We start from the raw sequence: 15,369 nt of genomic DNA on the forward strand, positions 1-15,369 counted from the left end.
TGCTCTGGATTGCATAACTCAAAGTATCAAAACCAGAAATTGTTCTTTGATCATTGTGAAGGAAATTTTGCTCTTTGTCCTTATTTCCTGTGATTTCTATATTTCTTTCCATCTTTGAATTCAGTATCTTTATAGAATTTTAGGAACTCTCTTTTTAAGCATTATTCTCAGTCTTCTCTAGAGACAGTTTTTATTTTTTCCTACCCACTGTTTTCCTATCTTTGGATCCAAAATGTTTGGAAATTCCATTTCTTTGATGGAGTATCATAGAATCATGGAGACTTTATTAGGAGTGACGTCTTTTCATCAGAGCATTTAGTCTGTTGTTGGTCAGTTACAAAGTTGTGCCCACTGCTTTGTGACCCCACGGATTGCAGCATGGCTGGCCTGCCTGTCCCTCCGCATCACCCAGAGCTTGCCAACGTTCATGTTCACTGCATCGGTGATGCCATCCAGCCATCTCATCCTCTGATGTGCTCTTCTCCTTCTGTCCTTGGTCTTTCCCAGCAGCAGGGACTTTTCCAATGAGTCATCTGTTTGCATCAGGTGTCCAAAATTCTGGAACTCCAGCTTCAGCATCAGTCCTTTCAGCAAATATTCAGGGTTGATCTCCCTTAAGACTGACTGGTTTGATCTCCTTGCTTTCCAAGGGACTATCAGGAGTCTTCTCAAGCAGCATAATTCAAAGGCCTCAACTATTCCACATTCTGCCTTCTTTATGGTCCAGTTCTCACAACCATAGGTGACCACTGGGAAGACCATAGCCTTGATTATATGGACCTTTGTTGGCAGAGTAATGTCTCTATTTTTCAGCACACTGTCTAGGTTTATCATCGGTTTCCTGCCAAGAAGGGACCATCTTCTGATTCCATGGCTGCAGTCATCGTCCACAGTGATTTTGGAGCCCAAGAAGAGGAATCTGTCACTGCTTCCACATTTCCCCCTTCTATCTGCCATGCAGTAATGGGGCCAGATGCTATGATCTTAGTTGTTTTAATATTTAGTCTTAAGTCGGTTCTTTAGGAGATTTTTAATCTACTGGCAGTTATAGAGATTTTTGGTAGGTGTTACCTATTGCCAATTTGTTAACTTGTTTTCTGTTTGTTAGTGTAGTTCTTTGTTTTTCTTTTTTCTTTGTGTTTCTTTTCTTTTTTTTTTTCCATTTATTTTTATTAGTTGGAGGCTAATTACTTTACAATATTGTAGTGGTTTTTGTCATACATTGACATGAATCAGCCATGGATTTACATGTATTCCCCATCCCGATAAGACAGTATGGTACTGGCACAAAGACAGAAATATAGATCAATGGAACAGAATAGAAAGCCCAGAGATAAATCCACAAACCTGTGTTTCTTTATTATGATTTGATGATTTTATTTAGTGATATGCTTGTATTCTTGTCTCTCTAGATTTTATCTTGTATAGATTTTTGATGTATGATAAACAAAGGGTCTTCATATGATGACCTACAATGATGTCTACTTTTAAAAACAAGTGGTCTTTTGTTTTTTCATTTTTTTTCATTTGTTTTTATTAGTTGGAGGCTAATTACTTTAAATTATTGTAGTGGATTTTGTCATACATTGACATGAATAGTTCATACACATATTAATAGCACTTCATTTTGCCTCCCTGCCCTACCTTTTGTCTTTGAAGTCATATTTGATACCTCCCTAGTTATCCCTTTCATTCTTATTGCAGCTATACTTGATATTCCGATTACTTTGTCTATTGACTTCTCACACTAGCTCAGTGACCTGACCCTCAGCCTCTCTCTGAGTCTGCCTTTACTCTCGCAGGGAGTCCTCTTCTTATAGTTTCTTCCTACAATTTATGCCATTTTCTTTCCTTCTTAGAGAGGGTCCTATAATGTTCCATGTAGAGTGCATTTAGAATTGATGAAATCAATTAGTCTTTGATTGTCTGAAAAGCTCCTTATCTCTCCTTCAATTCTAAATGTTAGTCTTTCTGGGTAGAATGCCCGAGTTTGCGTGTTTTCCCCCTCAACACTTTAAACGTGCCATGCCTCCCCATTATATCGTACAAAGCTTCTGAAAGAAGAAGAAAGAAAAACTCAGCGGATAGACTTACGTGTTTCCATCTCCATAACAATCGAATGGGCTGCAGCCCACCCAGCTTCACTGTCCGGAGGGTTTCCTAGGCAAGAATTCTGGATCGGGTTGCCATTTCCTTCTCCAAGGGGTCTTCTCGACCCAGAATCAAACCCACCTCTCTTGCATTAACGGGCAGATTTTTTACTTTCTGGCTACCAGGGAAATCCTGTTAGATGTAATGGGAGGCATAAAATGCTGCCAGTAAAAGTATAAGGTAAGTACAGGGATTTTTTTTTTTAAATAAACAGGAGGAAACAAATAGGGTAAGTCCTTAAGGAAAAGAAGCCTTCTACTGCTTCATATGCTTCATATACAACATATCCAATTTGTGTTGCATTTTGCCTATTTCTGATATTGAATTAGTAATTTCTATTCGAATTGCTTATTTTCCTATAAGGATATGCAAACTGTAAGATGTTCCATGTCATATCATTTTTTATGTACTTGGACAAAAGGTATTTTTCTTTATTATTTTTCCAGACATCAAGGAGATGTCACTGGAGTTGGAATGCTGATGAAGCAAGGATATCTCTATAGTGCATTGTCTCAGGGGTCATTTCCAATTTGCCTTGATTCATGGACCTAACATTCCAGATTCCTATGCAATATTGCTCTTTACAGCATTGAACCTTGCTTGTATCACCAGTCCCATCCACACCTGGGTGTTGTTTTTGCTTTGGCTCCATCCCTTCATTCTTTCTGGAGTTATTTCTCCACTGACCTCCAGTAGCATATTGGGCACCTACCGACCTGGGGAGTTCTTCTTTCAGTGTCCTATCTTTCTGCCTTTTCACACTGTTCATGGAGTTCTCAAGGCAAGAGTACTGAAGGGGATTGCGATTCCCTTCTCCAGTGGACCACATTCTGTCAAACCTCTCCACCATGACCCATCCATCTTGGGTGGTCCCCCACAACATGGCTTAGCTTCACTGAGATAGACAAGGCTGTGGTCCGTGTGATCAGATTGGCTAGTTGTCTGTGATTGTGGTTTCAGTCTGCCTGCCCTCTGATGCCCTCTCTCAGTGCCTACCTCTTACTTGGTTTTCTCTTACCTTGGATCTGGAGCATCTCTTCACGGCTTCTCCAGCAAAGCGCACCCGCTGTTCCTTACATTTGACATGGGGTAGCTCCTCTTGGCCGCTGCCCCTGACCTCGGACCTGGGGTAGCACCTCTCAGCCACACTTGTGCGACGTCACAGCCACCCAAGCTTGTGCTGACTGTGGCTCAGATCATGAACTCCTTATTGCCAAGTTCAAACTTAAATCTAAGAAAGTAGGGAAAACCACTAGACCATTCAGGTATGACCTAAATCAAATCCCTTATGACTATAGAGTGGAAGTAAGAAATAGATTTAAGGGACTAGATCTTATAGACAGAGTGCCTGATCAACTATAGATGGAGATTCCTGACATTGTACAGGAGACAGGAATCAAGACCATCGCCAAGAAAAAGAAATGCAAAAAAGCAAAATGGCTGTCTGAGGAAGCCTTGCAAATAGCTGTGAAAAGAAAAGAAACAAAAAGCAAAGGAGAAAAGGAAAGATATACCCATTTGAATGTAGAATTCCAAAGAATAGCAAGGAGAGATAAGAAAGACTTCCTTAGCGATCAATGCAAAGAAATAGAGGAAAACAATAGCATGGACAAGACTAGAGATCTCTTCAAGAAAATTAGAGATACCAAGGGAACATTTTATGCAAAGATGGGCTCAATAAAGGACAGAAATGGTAGGGACCTAACAGAAGCAGAATATATTAGAAGAGATGGCAAGAATACACAGAAGAACTGCACAAAAAAAGATCTTCAAGACCCAGATAATCATGATGGTGTGATCAGTCAGCTAGAGCCAGACATCCTGGAAAGTGAAGTCAAGTGGCCCTTAGAAAGCATGACTACGAACAAAGCTAGTGGAGGTGATGGAACTCCAGTTGAGCTGTTTCAAATCCTGATAGATGATGCTGTGAAAGTGCTGCACTCAATATGCCAGCAAATTTGGAAAACTCAGCAGTGGCCACAGGGCTGGAAAAGGTCAGTTTTCATTCCATTCCCAAAGAAAAGCAATCCCAAAGAATGCTCAAACTACCACACAATTGCACTCATCTCACATGCTAATAAAGTAATGCTTAAAATTATCCAAGCCAGGCTTCAGCCATACATGAACTGTGAACTTCAGGTGTTCAAGCTGGTTTTAGAAAAGGCAGAGGAACCAGAGATCAAATTGCCAACATCTGCTGGAGCATCGAAAAAGCAAGAGAGTTCCAGAAAAACATCTATTTCTGCTTTATTGACTATGTCAAAACCTTTGACTATGTGGATAACAACAAAGTGTGGAAAATTCTTCAAGAGATGGGAATACCAGACCACCTGACCTGCCTCCAGAGAAACCTATATGCAGGTCAGGAAGTAACAGTTAGAACTGGACATGGAACAACAGACTGGTTCCAAATAGGAAAAGGAGTATGTCAAGGCTGTATATTGTCACCCTGCTTATTTAACTTATATGCCGAGTACATCATGAGAAACGCTGGGCTGGAGGAAGCACAAGCTGCAGTCACGATTGCTGGGAGAAATATCAATAACCTCATATATGTGGATGACACTACCCTTATGACAGAAAGTGAAAAAGATCTGAAAAGCCTCTTGATGAGAGTGAAAAAGTTGGCTTAAAGCTCAAAATTCAGAAAGCTAAGGTCATGGCATCCAGTCCCATCACTTCATGGCAAATAGATGGGGAAACAGTGGAAACAGTGGCTGACTTTGTTATTCTCGGCTGCAAAATCACTGTAGATGGTGATTGCAGCCATGAAATTAAAAGACACTTACTCCTTGGAAGGAAAGTTATGACCAACCTAGACAGCATATTAAAAAGCATAGACATTACTTTGTCAACAAAGGTCCGTCTAGTCAAGGCTGTGGTTTTTCCAGTGGTCACGTATGGATGTGAGAGTTGGACTATAAAGGAAGCTGAGCACTGAAGAATTGATTCTTTTGAACTATGGTGTTGGAGAAGACTCTTGAGAGTCCCTTGGACTGCAAGGAGATCCAACCAGTCCATCCTAAAGGAGATCAGTCCTGGGTGTTAATTGGAAGGACTGATGTTGAAGCTGAAACTCCAATATTTGGCCACCTGAAGCGAAGAGCTGATTCTTTGGAAAAGACCCTGAAGCTGGGAAAGATTGAGGGCAGGAGGAGAAGGGGACGACAGAGGATGAGATGGTTGGATGGCATCACCGACTCAATGGACATGGGTTTGGGTGGACTCTGGGAGTTAGTGATGGACAGGGAGGCCTGGCTTGCTGAGATTCATGGGGTCATAAAGAGTCGGACATGACTGAACAACTGAACTGAACTGAACAGGGGTCATTTTAGCATATTGGATATTATTTTCCCTTAATGTCCATAGGGTCATTTCATTTCTCTCTGTTTCTTTCACTCTCTTCCTTTATTCTCTAAATACCAAGCAGAATTTGGCTATACCAAAAACGAACCCCACATTTATTGTTCCATGAGAAGTTTATAACCTGGAATTTCATGGTAAAAATGATATATTCTTTGGGAGAATAAAAATTTGACCTGACCAGCTGAGCTGTAACCACTCACAGTGTAAAGAGTGTGAATCTGTGTGACCAAACATGGCAGTGACACAACCCAAAAGAATATGGTGTGTGTGTGTGTGTGTGCATGTGTGTGTCTGTGTGCTTGTGTGTGTGTGTGTGCATGTGTGCGCTTGTGCCTTGAAAGTGAGAACAGTTCTTAGCGCAGAGGCATCTGGACTCATATGCTAAATGACATATACACACAGGTCAGAATTCAGTCAACAGATGGAACTAAGAACAGAATCTGATATAATTCACAATACTGATTTATAGCTAATTTGATAATGTGCCAGGAAGCACATGGAAGGAGGGATTCTCTTGGACTGAAGGTTCAGCTGTAGAAAGGAGGCCACCTTGTTCCTCAGCATCCCTGACGCCATCTCTAATCACTCCGTGTCCTGCTTATCCCTCTGCCCCACTGGCTTCCGTGTTTACTATCGAACATGTGGAACAAGCATCTTCCTCAGGTCCTTAGCAGTGGTAGTTCCCTTTTCCAGGCACACAATTCTGACACCACACTAGCTCTTTGTCTCTCTTTCATTAGGAATCTATTCAAACATCACCTAGTTTGCTGGACTTTCCTAAACACTCACGACAAAATAACACCTCCTACCACTCTCCTTTATATCTGGTTTTGTTTTCTTCTTAGCAATTGTCACTTTCTGACATATTCTATGATATTTCATTTGAATATCCACATTCACTATCCTTGGATTGAGAGAGATTTGCTTTACAGCTGTTTATATTTCTTCCCTTCATGTGCTTTGATCATGCTTGCCACTAAATATTTCTCAAAGGAATGAGGAATAGCACATTAAAACTCTAGAATATATGACCTCTTAGCAAATGTGATGAGAATGGGACAAAATTCCTAGTTGGAAATGAAATGACGTATACCCTCAAAGGGGCTTCTTGACTCAGCAGTTTAGAATCTGCCTTCAATGCAGCAGCCATTAACAGACATAGGTTCAATCCCAGGTTTGGGAAGAACCCCTGGAGGAGAGCAAAGCAACCCACTCTAGAACTCTTTCTTGGGAAATCCTATGGACATTGGAGGCTGGCGTGGTGTGTTTCTTGGGGTCGCACAGAGTTGGACAAGACTGAAGCTGCTAAACATACACACATACGCTCAAAGAGAATTTATCTGAAAATAAAATAGTACACCGACTTCTTGAGGGCTAAATAGAAATTTCAGTATTTCAGCTTTGTGAATTATACCAGTAGGAGTGAAAATTGTCATTATTTCCTTTTTCCTGGTAGTCAACTACACCCCATGGAACCAAGTAACAATACACAGATTTCAGGATTTCTTCTTTTGGGAATTTCAAAGGAAGCCAACTACAGCCCCTCATCTTTGGGCTTTCCCTCTCCATGTACCAGGTCACTGTGCTTGGGAACCTACTCATCATCTTGACTGTCAGCTCAAACTTCCACATACACACCCCCATGACTTCTTCCTCCCCAACCTGTCCTTTGTAGACATCTGTTTCATTTCCAACAGCATCCCAAAGATGCTCTGGAATATCCAGACACAGAGCAAAGGTATCACCTATGAAGGCTGCATCACTCAGATGTACTTTTGCATACTGTGTGCAGGAATAGATGACATTTTCCTGAGTGGGATGTCTTATGATCTGTATGTGGCCATCTGCCACCCCCTGCACTACACAGTCATCTGCAGCCCCCGACTCTGTGGACTGCTGGTTCTGATATCCTGGATGTTGATTGCCATGCATTCCTTGCTACACAGTTTAATGGTGCTACGATTGTCCTTCTGTCCAGAAATGCAAATCCCCCACTTTTTCTGTGAACTCAGTCAGGTGGTACAACTTGTCAGTTCTGACAACTTTCTTAATAACATAGTGATGTATTTTGCAGCTGTCCTGATGGGTGTCGGTCCTTTTGCCGGCATCCTTTACTCTTACTCTAAAATAGTTTCCTGCGTGTGTAAAATCTCATCAGCTCAGGGGAAGTATAAAGCATTTTCTACCTGTGTGTCCCACCTCTTGGTTGTCTCCCTGTTTTATTTTATAGCTTTTGGAGTGTTCCTTAGCTCTGCTGCTACCCACACCTCACATTCAAGTACAATTGCCTCGGTGATGTACTCTGTGATCACACCCATACTGAACCCTTTCAATCGACAGTCTGAGAAATCTAGATATAAAGGGGGCTGTGAAGAGTTTATGTTTGACACCAAGTATAAAAGACAAATTATAATATTTCCCTGGATTGCATAACTCAAAGCCTCAGAACCAGAAACTGTGATTCTTTCATGACTGTGGAATGACATTTTCTCCTTGTACATATAATCTGGAATTTCTGTTTTTCTTTCCTTCTTTGGATTCAGCATCTTTATACAATTTTGGCACTTTCTTTATTAAGCTTTATTCTCTGTGTTATACACAGCAATTTTTATTTTTTCCTACTCCACAATTTATGTACCTTTGAAGAAAAATGTTTGGAAATTTCATTTCTTTGGTGGGCTATCACAGATTTATGAAAAATTCGTTAAGCATTATGTCTTTTTTATTAGAACATTTAGTTTGTGACACTGATAGAGATTATCCACAGGTATTGCTTATTGCCAGTGAGTTCTGTTTCTTGTTGTTGTAGTTCTTATTTTTCCCTTCTGTGTGTTTCTTTAGGTTTGATGTTTTATTTAGTGGTATGCTTTGAGCAAGCTCTGGGAGATGTTGAAGGACAGGGAAGTCTAGCATGCTGTAGTCCATGTGAAGGAGCAAGTCAGACACGACTGAGTGACTAGACAGAAAAGTAATAATGGCTGTGTTTCTTTCTCTCTAGTTTTTGTGTATCCAGTGTAGTGTTTTTGATGTATGTTAAACCATGGGTTTTTATATGATGACCTACAGCTGTATTTTATTTTTAAAACAGGCTGTCTTTTAAGTTCCTGCACTTTCAAATATTCACTACATTTTCACTTCCTGAGCTACATTTGTGTTTGTTGTCATGTTTAATTAACACCTCACTATTTATCCCTTTAATTCTTATTGTAGCTGTACTTGACTTTAGAAATTCTTTTTGTCTGTGAAATTTTCATTCTAGCTTAAGTGATGTGATCCTCAGCCTTTCTACACGTTTGCCTTTACTCGTGGGGGTTTGCCTTTTGTGTAGTTTCTTCCCACTTGGCATGCCTTTTTCTTTCCTTCTTAGAGAAGATTCTACATCATTCCTTGTTGAGTAGGCTTAGAATTGATAAATTGTTACAGTCTTTGCTTGTCTGAAAAGTTCCTTATCTCTCCTTTGATTCTAAATGATAGTCTTGCTGGGTAGTATGCCCTAGTTTGCAGATTTTTTCCCACTCATCCCTTTATATATATAAGATTTCTCCCATCTGACAGGTAATGTTTCTACAAAACAAAGGGGCAGGGGAAATCATTTGATAGACTTATAGGGCACCTTTCTATACAATGCTGCTTTTCTTTTGCTTCCTTTAGAAATCCATATCTTTAATATTGCAGTTTTCATGGATGGATTTTGGTGTGGTTCTTGTTGCTGTCATTTTTGGGGGACACTTTTATCTTCTGGTACCTGATTCTGGTTTTTTATTCATGTTCAAGAAGGTTTTCAGCCATAATTTTCTCAAATACCTTTTGACTATCTCTCCTTCTGTCTTTTACTTCCTGGACACTCCAGTTATGCCAGTGTTGGTGTTCTTAATGTAGTCAAACATCCTTCAAAATATTCTCATTTTTAATTTGCTTCTTTCTTTTCTGACAGAGTCATTTCCATGATTCTATGTTTCAGTTAACATATGCATTCTTCTGTATTACCTGGTATACTATTAACTACTTCTAGCTGTTTGTCATTTCCTTTATTGTAGTGTTCAGTTCTAACTAGTTTTTGTTTTATAGTTCCCTGTTAACATGATCACTGCTTCATCAGTCCTTTTTTTCAGAGAATTAAATATTTTATGGCCTTCCCTTTATTAACAAAATGCACAGGGTGAATGCTGGAAATAAAACTTTTGGACGATTCCTTGAATCATTTTAGTTTGAGAAAATGGAGTTTTATATCATCTTTACTAATGCATTGATTCCAAATCTGGTAAACTGTTTGTTTCTCTTTCATTAGCTGTTTTTTAGGTATGTTTTTAGGGCTTGAATCAGGTATGAGATATGGCTTCCTCTTTGATGTGTGGCCAATACTGGCCTAAAGGGAGGGAGACAGGTACCAAGAAGCTACAGCAGAAGCCCTGAGGGTCAGGTCTGAGCTGACCTTGTCCCCCCAAGTGTGTGCTCCCCCACTCCTGCACCAGCTTGGTTGACCCAGAGGGGAGCAGTGCTGGAGCAAGAAGTGCTAGTGTGAGGCACTCAATGTGTGGTGGGCTTGGACTTGTTGGCCTGGGCAGAGCTTGAGATGCAGACTGCATCTGAGGCACTGTCTCTATAAGCACCACCAAGAGTTGGCCTTCCCCTGCTCAGAAGCATCTTTGGGTCTGAAGCTCTTTTGTCACTACAGTAGAGCTGCTGTTCTCATTATGGTATAGACTGCAAATCCAGAGAGCAGGGACTTGCATGGACTTCTGGTATGGATATGGGTGTGGGCTGTGGAACACAGCTGGAGTCACTGATTGGGGTTGCTTCTGATGTGAAGCCCATGTAAGCTCCAGTAATAGAGGTCATGGCTCTGCTTAGACATTGCTTCATGTCTGAGCCTCTGTTGTGATTCACAGCCAGGTTCCCAAGCATCCACTCATCTCAGGTTGTGGCACACACCCACACACACACAGACACACACACACAATATCTATATCTGTGTCTATATATCTGTATATCTATATCTATATATACTGCATCTCCTGTATGCAGGCAGATTCTTTACTGTCTGATCTACATAGTGGATCTGCCTTCAATGCAGAACATGTGGGTTTGACCTCTGCATTGGGAAGATCCCAGGGGAATGGAAAGGCAACCCACTCCAGTATTCTTGATCAGCAAATCATACAGACAGAGGAAACTTGGCAGGCTACAGCCCCTGGGGTCACAAAGACTCAGATGTGACTGAGCACAGCACACACACATATAATATGCTAAGATAGTTCATGGAACATATCAACATATAAGTGTCTCTCTTGTCAGTGCAAACATTTAGTAGTGAGGGGATAAAGGATAGCTCTTAACTTCTGAGATAACTGGGAAATTTCTAATTGACTGGGAGAAACTATCATGCATCCAAGGAGTATATTGACCGAGGTTTTATTTTAAAGTAACAAAGCCACCCCCCTTTTTGAAGAGAAGAATAATAATGTTTAGAGATTTCAGTGGTTTTGTCCCTGTCCCAAATCAAAGGGCTAAAGCCCCGAGGGACCTAGTCAAGACAAATCCTGAATGTTACAATTTAAAGAAAATTTTGTACTCAGGGATGTGATGACATGCTGAGAACCTTAGGGATTTAGAATCAAGAGAATTAAGAGGAAGGAGTAATAAAAAAATAAATTCACCTAACTTATAATGCAGTGTCTTAGGAACAGAGAATTAACAGGGGAAAAAAATCCATTCTGTCCAGAAAAGTGTCCCCAGGGGAAATCATGTATTTAGAAGTTGGAGTAACTGGAGGAAACATGCCGAATGAGCTGACACAGGACGCTCTAATATCTCCCCTGCTGCAGTCCCTCAGTCTTTGCCACTTTGATTGGGGAGGACCTGGTTCTTGCTTTTGAAGTTCTACATCTGTCTGGGAAACAATGCTTGCTTTTTATCAGTTCCTGTTTTCTTATTTGGGGACAAAAATTCTCTCTGCGTCAGTAGTCATTTAGGGAGGAATTTTGACTTCTACAGGGAAAGCCTTCTCTCTCAATCTGCAGGCACGTGAGTCTGAGACTTCCACAGACCCTGCAGGAGAGTGTCAGTAATGATGGAAGCCCGGAATGTGTACCTGAGGTCACCTGAGGACCAATCTTGCAGAGGCCAGAGACCAGAGGTCATTGTGGTTGTTTTCTGGTTTTCCTAATATTAATGTACTTATTTTGGAGAAGGAAATGTCAACTCACTCCAGTATTCTTGCCTGGAGAATCCCAGGGATGGGGGAGCCTGGTGGGCTGCCGTCTATGGGGTCACACAGAGTCAGACATGACTGAAGCAACTTAGCAGCAGTAGCAGCAGCAATGTACTTATTTATGGTCTAAAAATAAAATGAACATTGCACTTGAAATTGCAAGTGTCAATCTTGACAATTAAATGGTAATAGTGGAAGCCCAGAAGGAATGATGTTAGTGGTTTAGTCGCTGAGTTGCTCCAACTTCTGTGTCCCCATGGAGTGTAACCCACCTGGCTCCTCTGTCCATGGGATTTCCCAGGCAAGAATGCTGGAGTGAGTTGCCATTTCCTTCTCCAGGGGATCTTGTCTACCCAGAGATAGAACCTATGTGTCCTGCAGTGACAAGCAGATTCTTTACTTTCTGAGCCACCAAGAAAATCCCTTTAGAAGGAATAGGAGGCATAAAATACTTCCAGTAAAATTAAAAAAAATAAGTATAAGGATCTTATTTATGAGCAAGAGGAAACAAATAAGTGAAGTCCTTAAGAAAAAGAAATATTCTAGTGCTTTATATGCTTCATGTAAAACACATCCAACTTCTGTTGTATTTTGTCTATTTCTGATATTGAATTGGTAGCTTATATTCCAATTTTTTCTTTTCCTCTTGGGATATTCAAACTGTCAGATGTTCCATGACATATCATTTTTTTATATTCTTGGACAAAAGATATTTTTCTTTATTATTTTTCCAGACATCAAGGAGATGTCACTGGAGTTGGAATGTTGATGAAGCAAGGAAACCCTTTTTATTGCATTGTCTCAGGGGTCATTGAGTATATTGCATATTATTTTCCCTTAATGTCCATATATCCATTTCATTTCTCTCTATTTCTTTCACTGTCATACATTTTATTCTTCACTAAATACCAAGCAGAAATTGACTATACCAAAAATGAACCCCACATTAATTATTCCATGAGAAGTTTATAAACTGGAATTTCACAGTAAAATTTATATATTCTTTTGGAAAATAATTATTTGACCTGACCAGCTGAGCTGTAACCACTCACAGCCTAAAGAGGGTGAATCTGGGTGACCAATGTATGATAGTGACACAACAAAGAACAAGTGTCTGTGTGTATGATGTGTGTGCTGTGTGTGTGTGTGTGTGTGTTCTGTGTGCTGTGTGTGTGCTGTGTGTGCTGTATGTGTGTTCTGTGTGTGTATGTGTGCTATTTGTGTGTGCTGTGTGTGTGTGCTGTGTGTGTGTGTGTGCTGTGTGTGTGTGTGTGCTGTGTGTGTGTGTTCTGTGTGTGTGTGTGCTGTGTGTGTGCTCCGTGTGTGTGTGTGTGTGTGCTGTGTGTGTGTGCTCTGTGTGTGTGTGTATGTGCTCTGGGTGTGTGTGTGTGCTGTGTGTGTGTGCTGTGTGTGTGTGTGATGTGTGTATGTGTGCGCTCTGTGTGTGTGTGTTGTATGTGTGTCTGTGTGTGTGTGTGTGATGTGTGTGTTGTGTGTGTGTGTGTGTGCTTTTGTTTTGAAAGGGAGGACCATTCTCACAGCAGAGGCACCTGGACCCATATGCTAAATGACTTATATACACAGATCACAGCAACAGATTGAATCAATAAGCGAATCTGATATAATTCCTAGGTTGGTTTTATAGCTAAATTGATAAAGTGTAAGGAACCTCATGGAAGGAGGGATTCTCTGTGGACTGAAGGTTCAGCTGTGGCAGGAAGGCCACCTTGTTCCTCAGCATCCCTGACACCATCTCTAATCACTCCCCCTGCTGCTTTTCCCTCTGCCTCACTGGCTTCCTTGTTTGCACTTGAACATGTGGAACAAGCATCTTCCTCAGGTCCTTAGCAGTGGCAGCTCCCTCTTCTAGGCACACAATTCTGACATCACACTAGCTCCTTGTCTCTCTTTCTTTAGGAATCTGTTTGATCGGCATCTAGTTTCCTATACTTTCCTGAACACTCTGCCTCCATGTGCTTGGAATGTGGTTAGCACTAAATATGTATTCCTGAAATGAATGGAGGAATATCACATTAAAACTCCAGAATATATGAACTCTTAGCAAATGTGATGAGAATGAGACAAAAATTCCTTGTCAGAAATGAAATGAAGTATACCTTCCAGGGGCTTCCACGGTGACTCATCAGTTTAGAATCCACCTGCAATGGCAGTAGCCATTCAAAAGATGTGGGGTCAATCCCTGGGTTGGAAAGAACCCCTGGAGGAGGGCATGGAAACCCACACCAGAATTCTTTCTTGGGAAATCCCAAAGACAATGGAGGCTGGCTTGCTATGGTCATTGGTGTTGCACAGAGTCAGACACAACTGAAGCAGATCAATATACAAACATATGCTAAAAGAGAACTTACCTGTAAATAAAATATTAACACCAACTTGAGGGCTAAATAGAAATTGCAGTATTTTTGTTATGTGAATTAGTATGAGTGAAAATTGTCACTATTTTCCTTTTTCCTGGTAGTCATCTCCACCCCATGGAACCAAGTAACAATACACAAATTTCATGATTCCCTCTTCTGGTACTTTCAAAGGAAGTAGAACCACAGCCCCTCATATTTGGACTTTTCCTCACCATGTACCTGATCATTGTATTTGGAAACCTGCTCATCATCTTGGCTGTCACCATGCACTTCTTCCTCTCCAACCTGTCCTTTGTAGACATCACCTCCACCACCATCCCAAAGATACTGTGGAACATCCAGACAGAGAGCAAAGGTATCACCTATGAAGGCTGCATCACCCAGGTGTATTTTCACCTTCTCTTTGCAGAATTAGATGACTTTCTCCGAGTGTGATGGCCTATGATCAGTATGTGGCCATCTGCCATCCTCTGCACTACACAGTCATCATGAGCCCCCACCTCTGTGGACTGCTGGTTCTCATATCCTGGGTGCTGATTGCCTTGCATTCCTTGCTACACAGCTTAATGGTGCTGCGATTGTCCTTCTGTCCAGAAATGCAAACCCCCCACTTTTTCTGTGAACTCAGTCAGGTGTACAACTTGCCAGTTCTGACAACTTTCTTAATAACATAGTGATGCATTTTGCAGCTGTCCTGGTGGGTGTCTGTCCTTTTGCTGGCATCCTTTCCTCCTACTCGAAAATAGTTTCCTGCACATGTAAGATCTCATCAGCTCAAGGGAAATATAAAGCATTTTCTACCTGTGTGTCCCACCTTTTGGTTGTCTCCTTATTTTATTTTACAGTCTTAGGAATTTACCTTAGCTCTGCTGCTACCCACAGCTCACATTCAAGTACAATCGCCTCAGTGATGTACACTGTGGTCACACCCTTGCTGAACCCCTTCATTTACAGTCTGAGAAATAAAGACATAAAAGGGGCTCTGAAAAGATTCTTTGTAGTGGAAATGTTTATAAAAGGGCCATTTTCCCTTGGGCTGAAGAACTGCCCATGATAGGAAGGCTCAAAGCCTCATAGCTGGATATGTGATTCTTTGATCAGATTGTGATAATAGACATTGCTTCTTCAATTTGTAGCCTAGTATTTCCATTTATTTGATTTCAAATCCTCTATACAATTTTAAAAACATCCTTGATTAACTTTGCTCTTCTCTAAGTTTTTTCTCTTGTTATTTTTCTACTCTGTCAAACTGATTCAAAACCA

The 15,369-nt window shown here is 41.0% G+C and overlaps 1 protein-coding gene across 1 annotated transcript; it reads left to right on the forward strand.

Moving 5' to 3' along the window:
• The first annotated feature begins 6,156 nt into the window (after positions 1-6,156).
• Positions 6,157-7,950, forward strand: LOC133061608 (olfactory receptor 1571-like). Its single transcript, XM_061149578.1, has 2 exons — positions 6,157-6,193; positions 7,094-7,950. The coding sequence occupies exons 1-2, from the start codon at positions 6,157-6,159 to the stop codon at positions 7,948-7,950; spliced, it is 894 nt and encodes a 297-aa protein (XP_061005561.1).
• Positions 7,951-15,369: the final 7,419 nt, after the last annotated feature.

This window comes from Dama dama, chromosome 9 (genome assembly GCF_033118175.1).
Source record: "Dama dama isolate Ldn47 chromosome 9, ASM3311817v1, whole genome shotgun sequence".
NCBI lineage: Eukaryota > Metazoa > Chordata > Mammalia > Artiodactyla > Cervidae > Dama > Dama dama.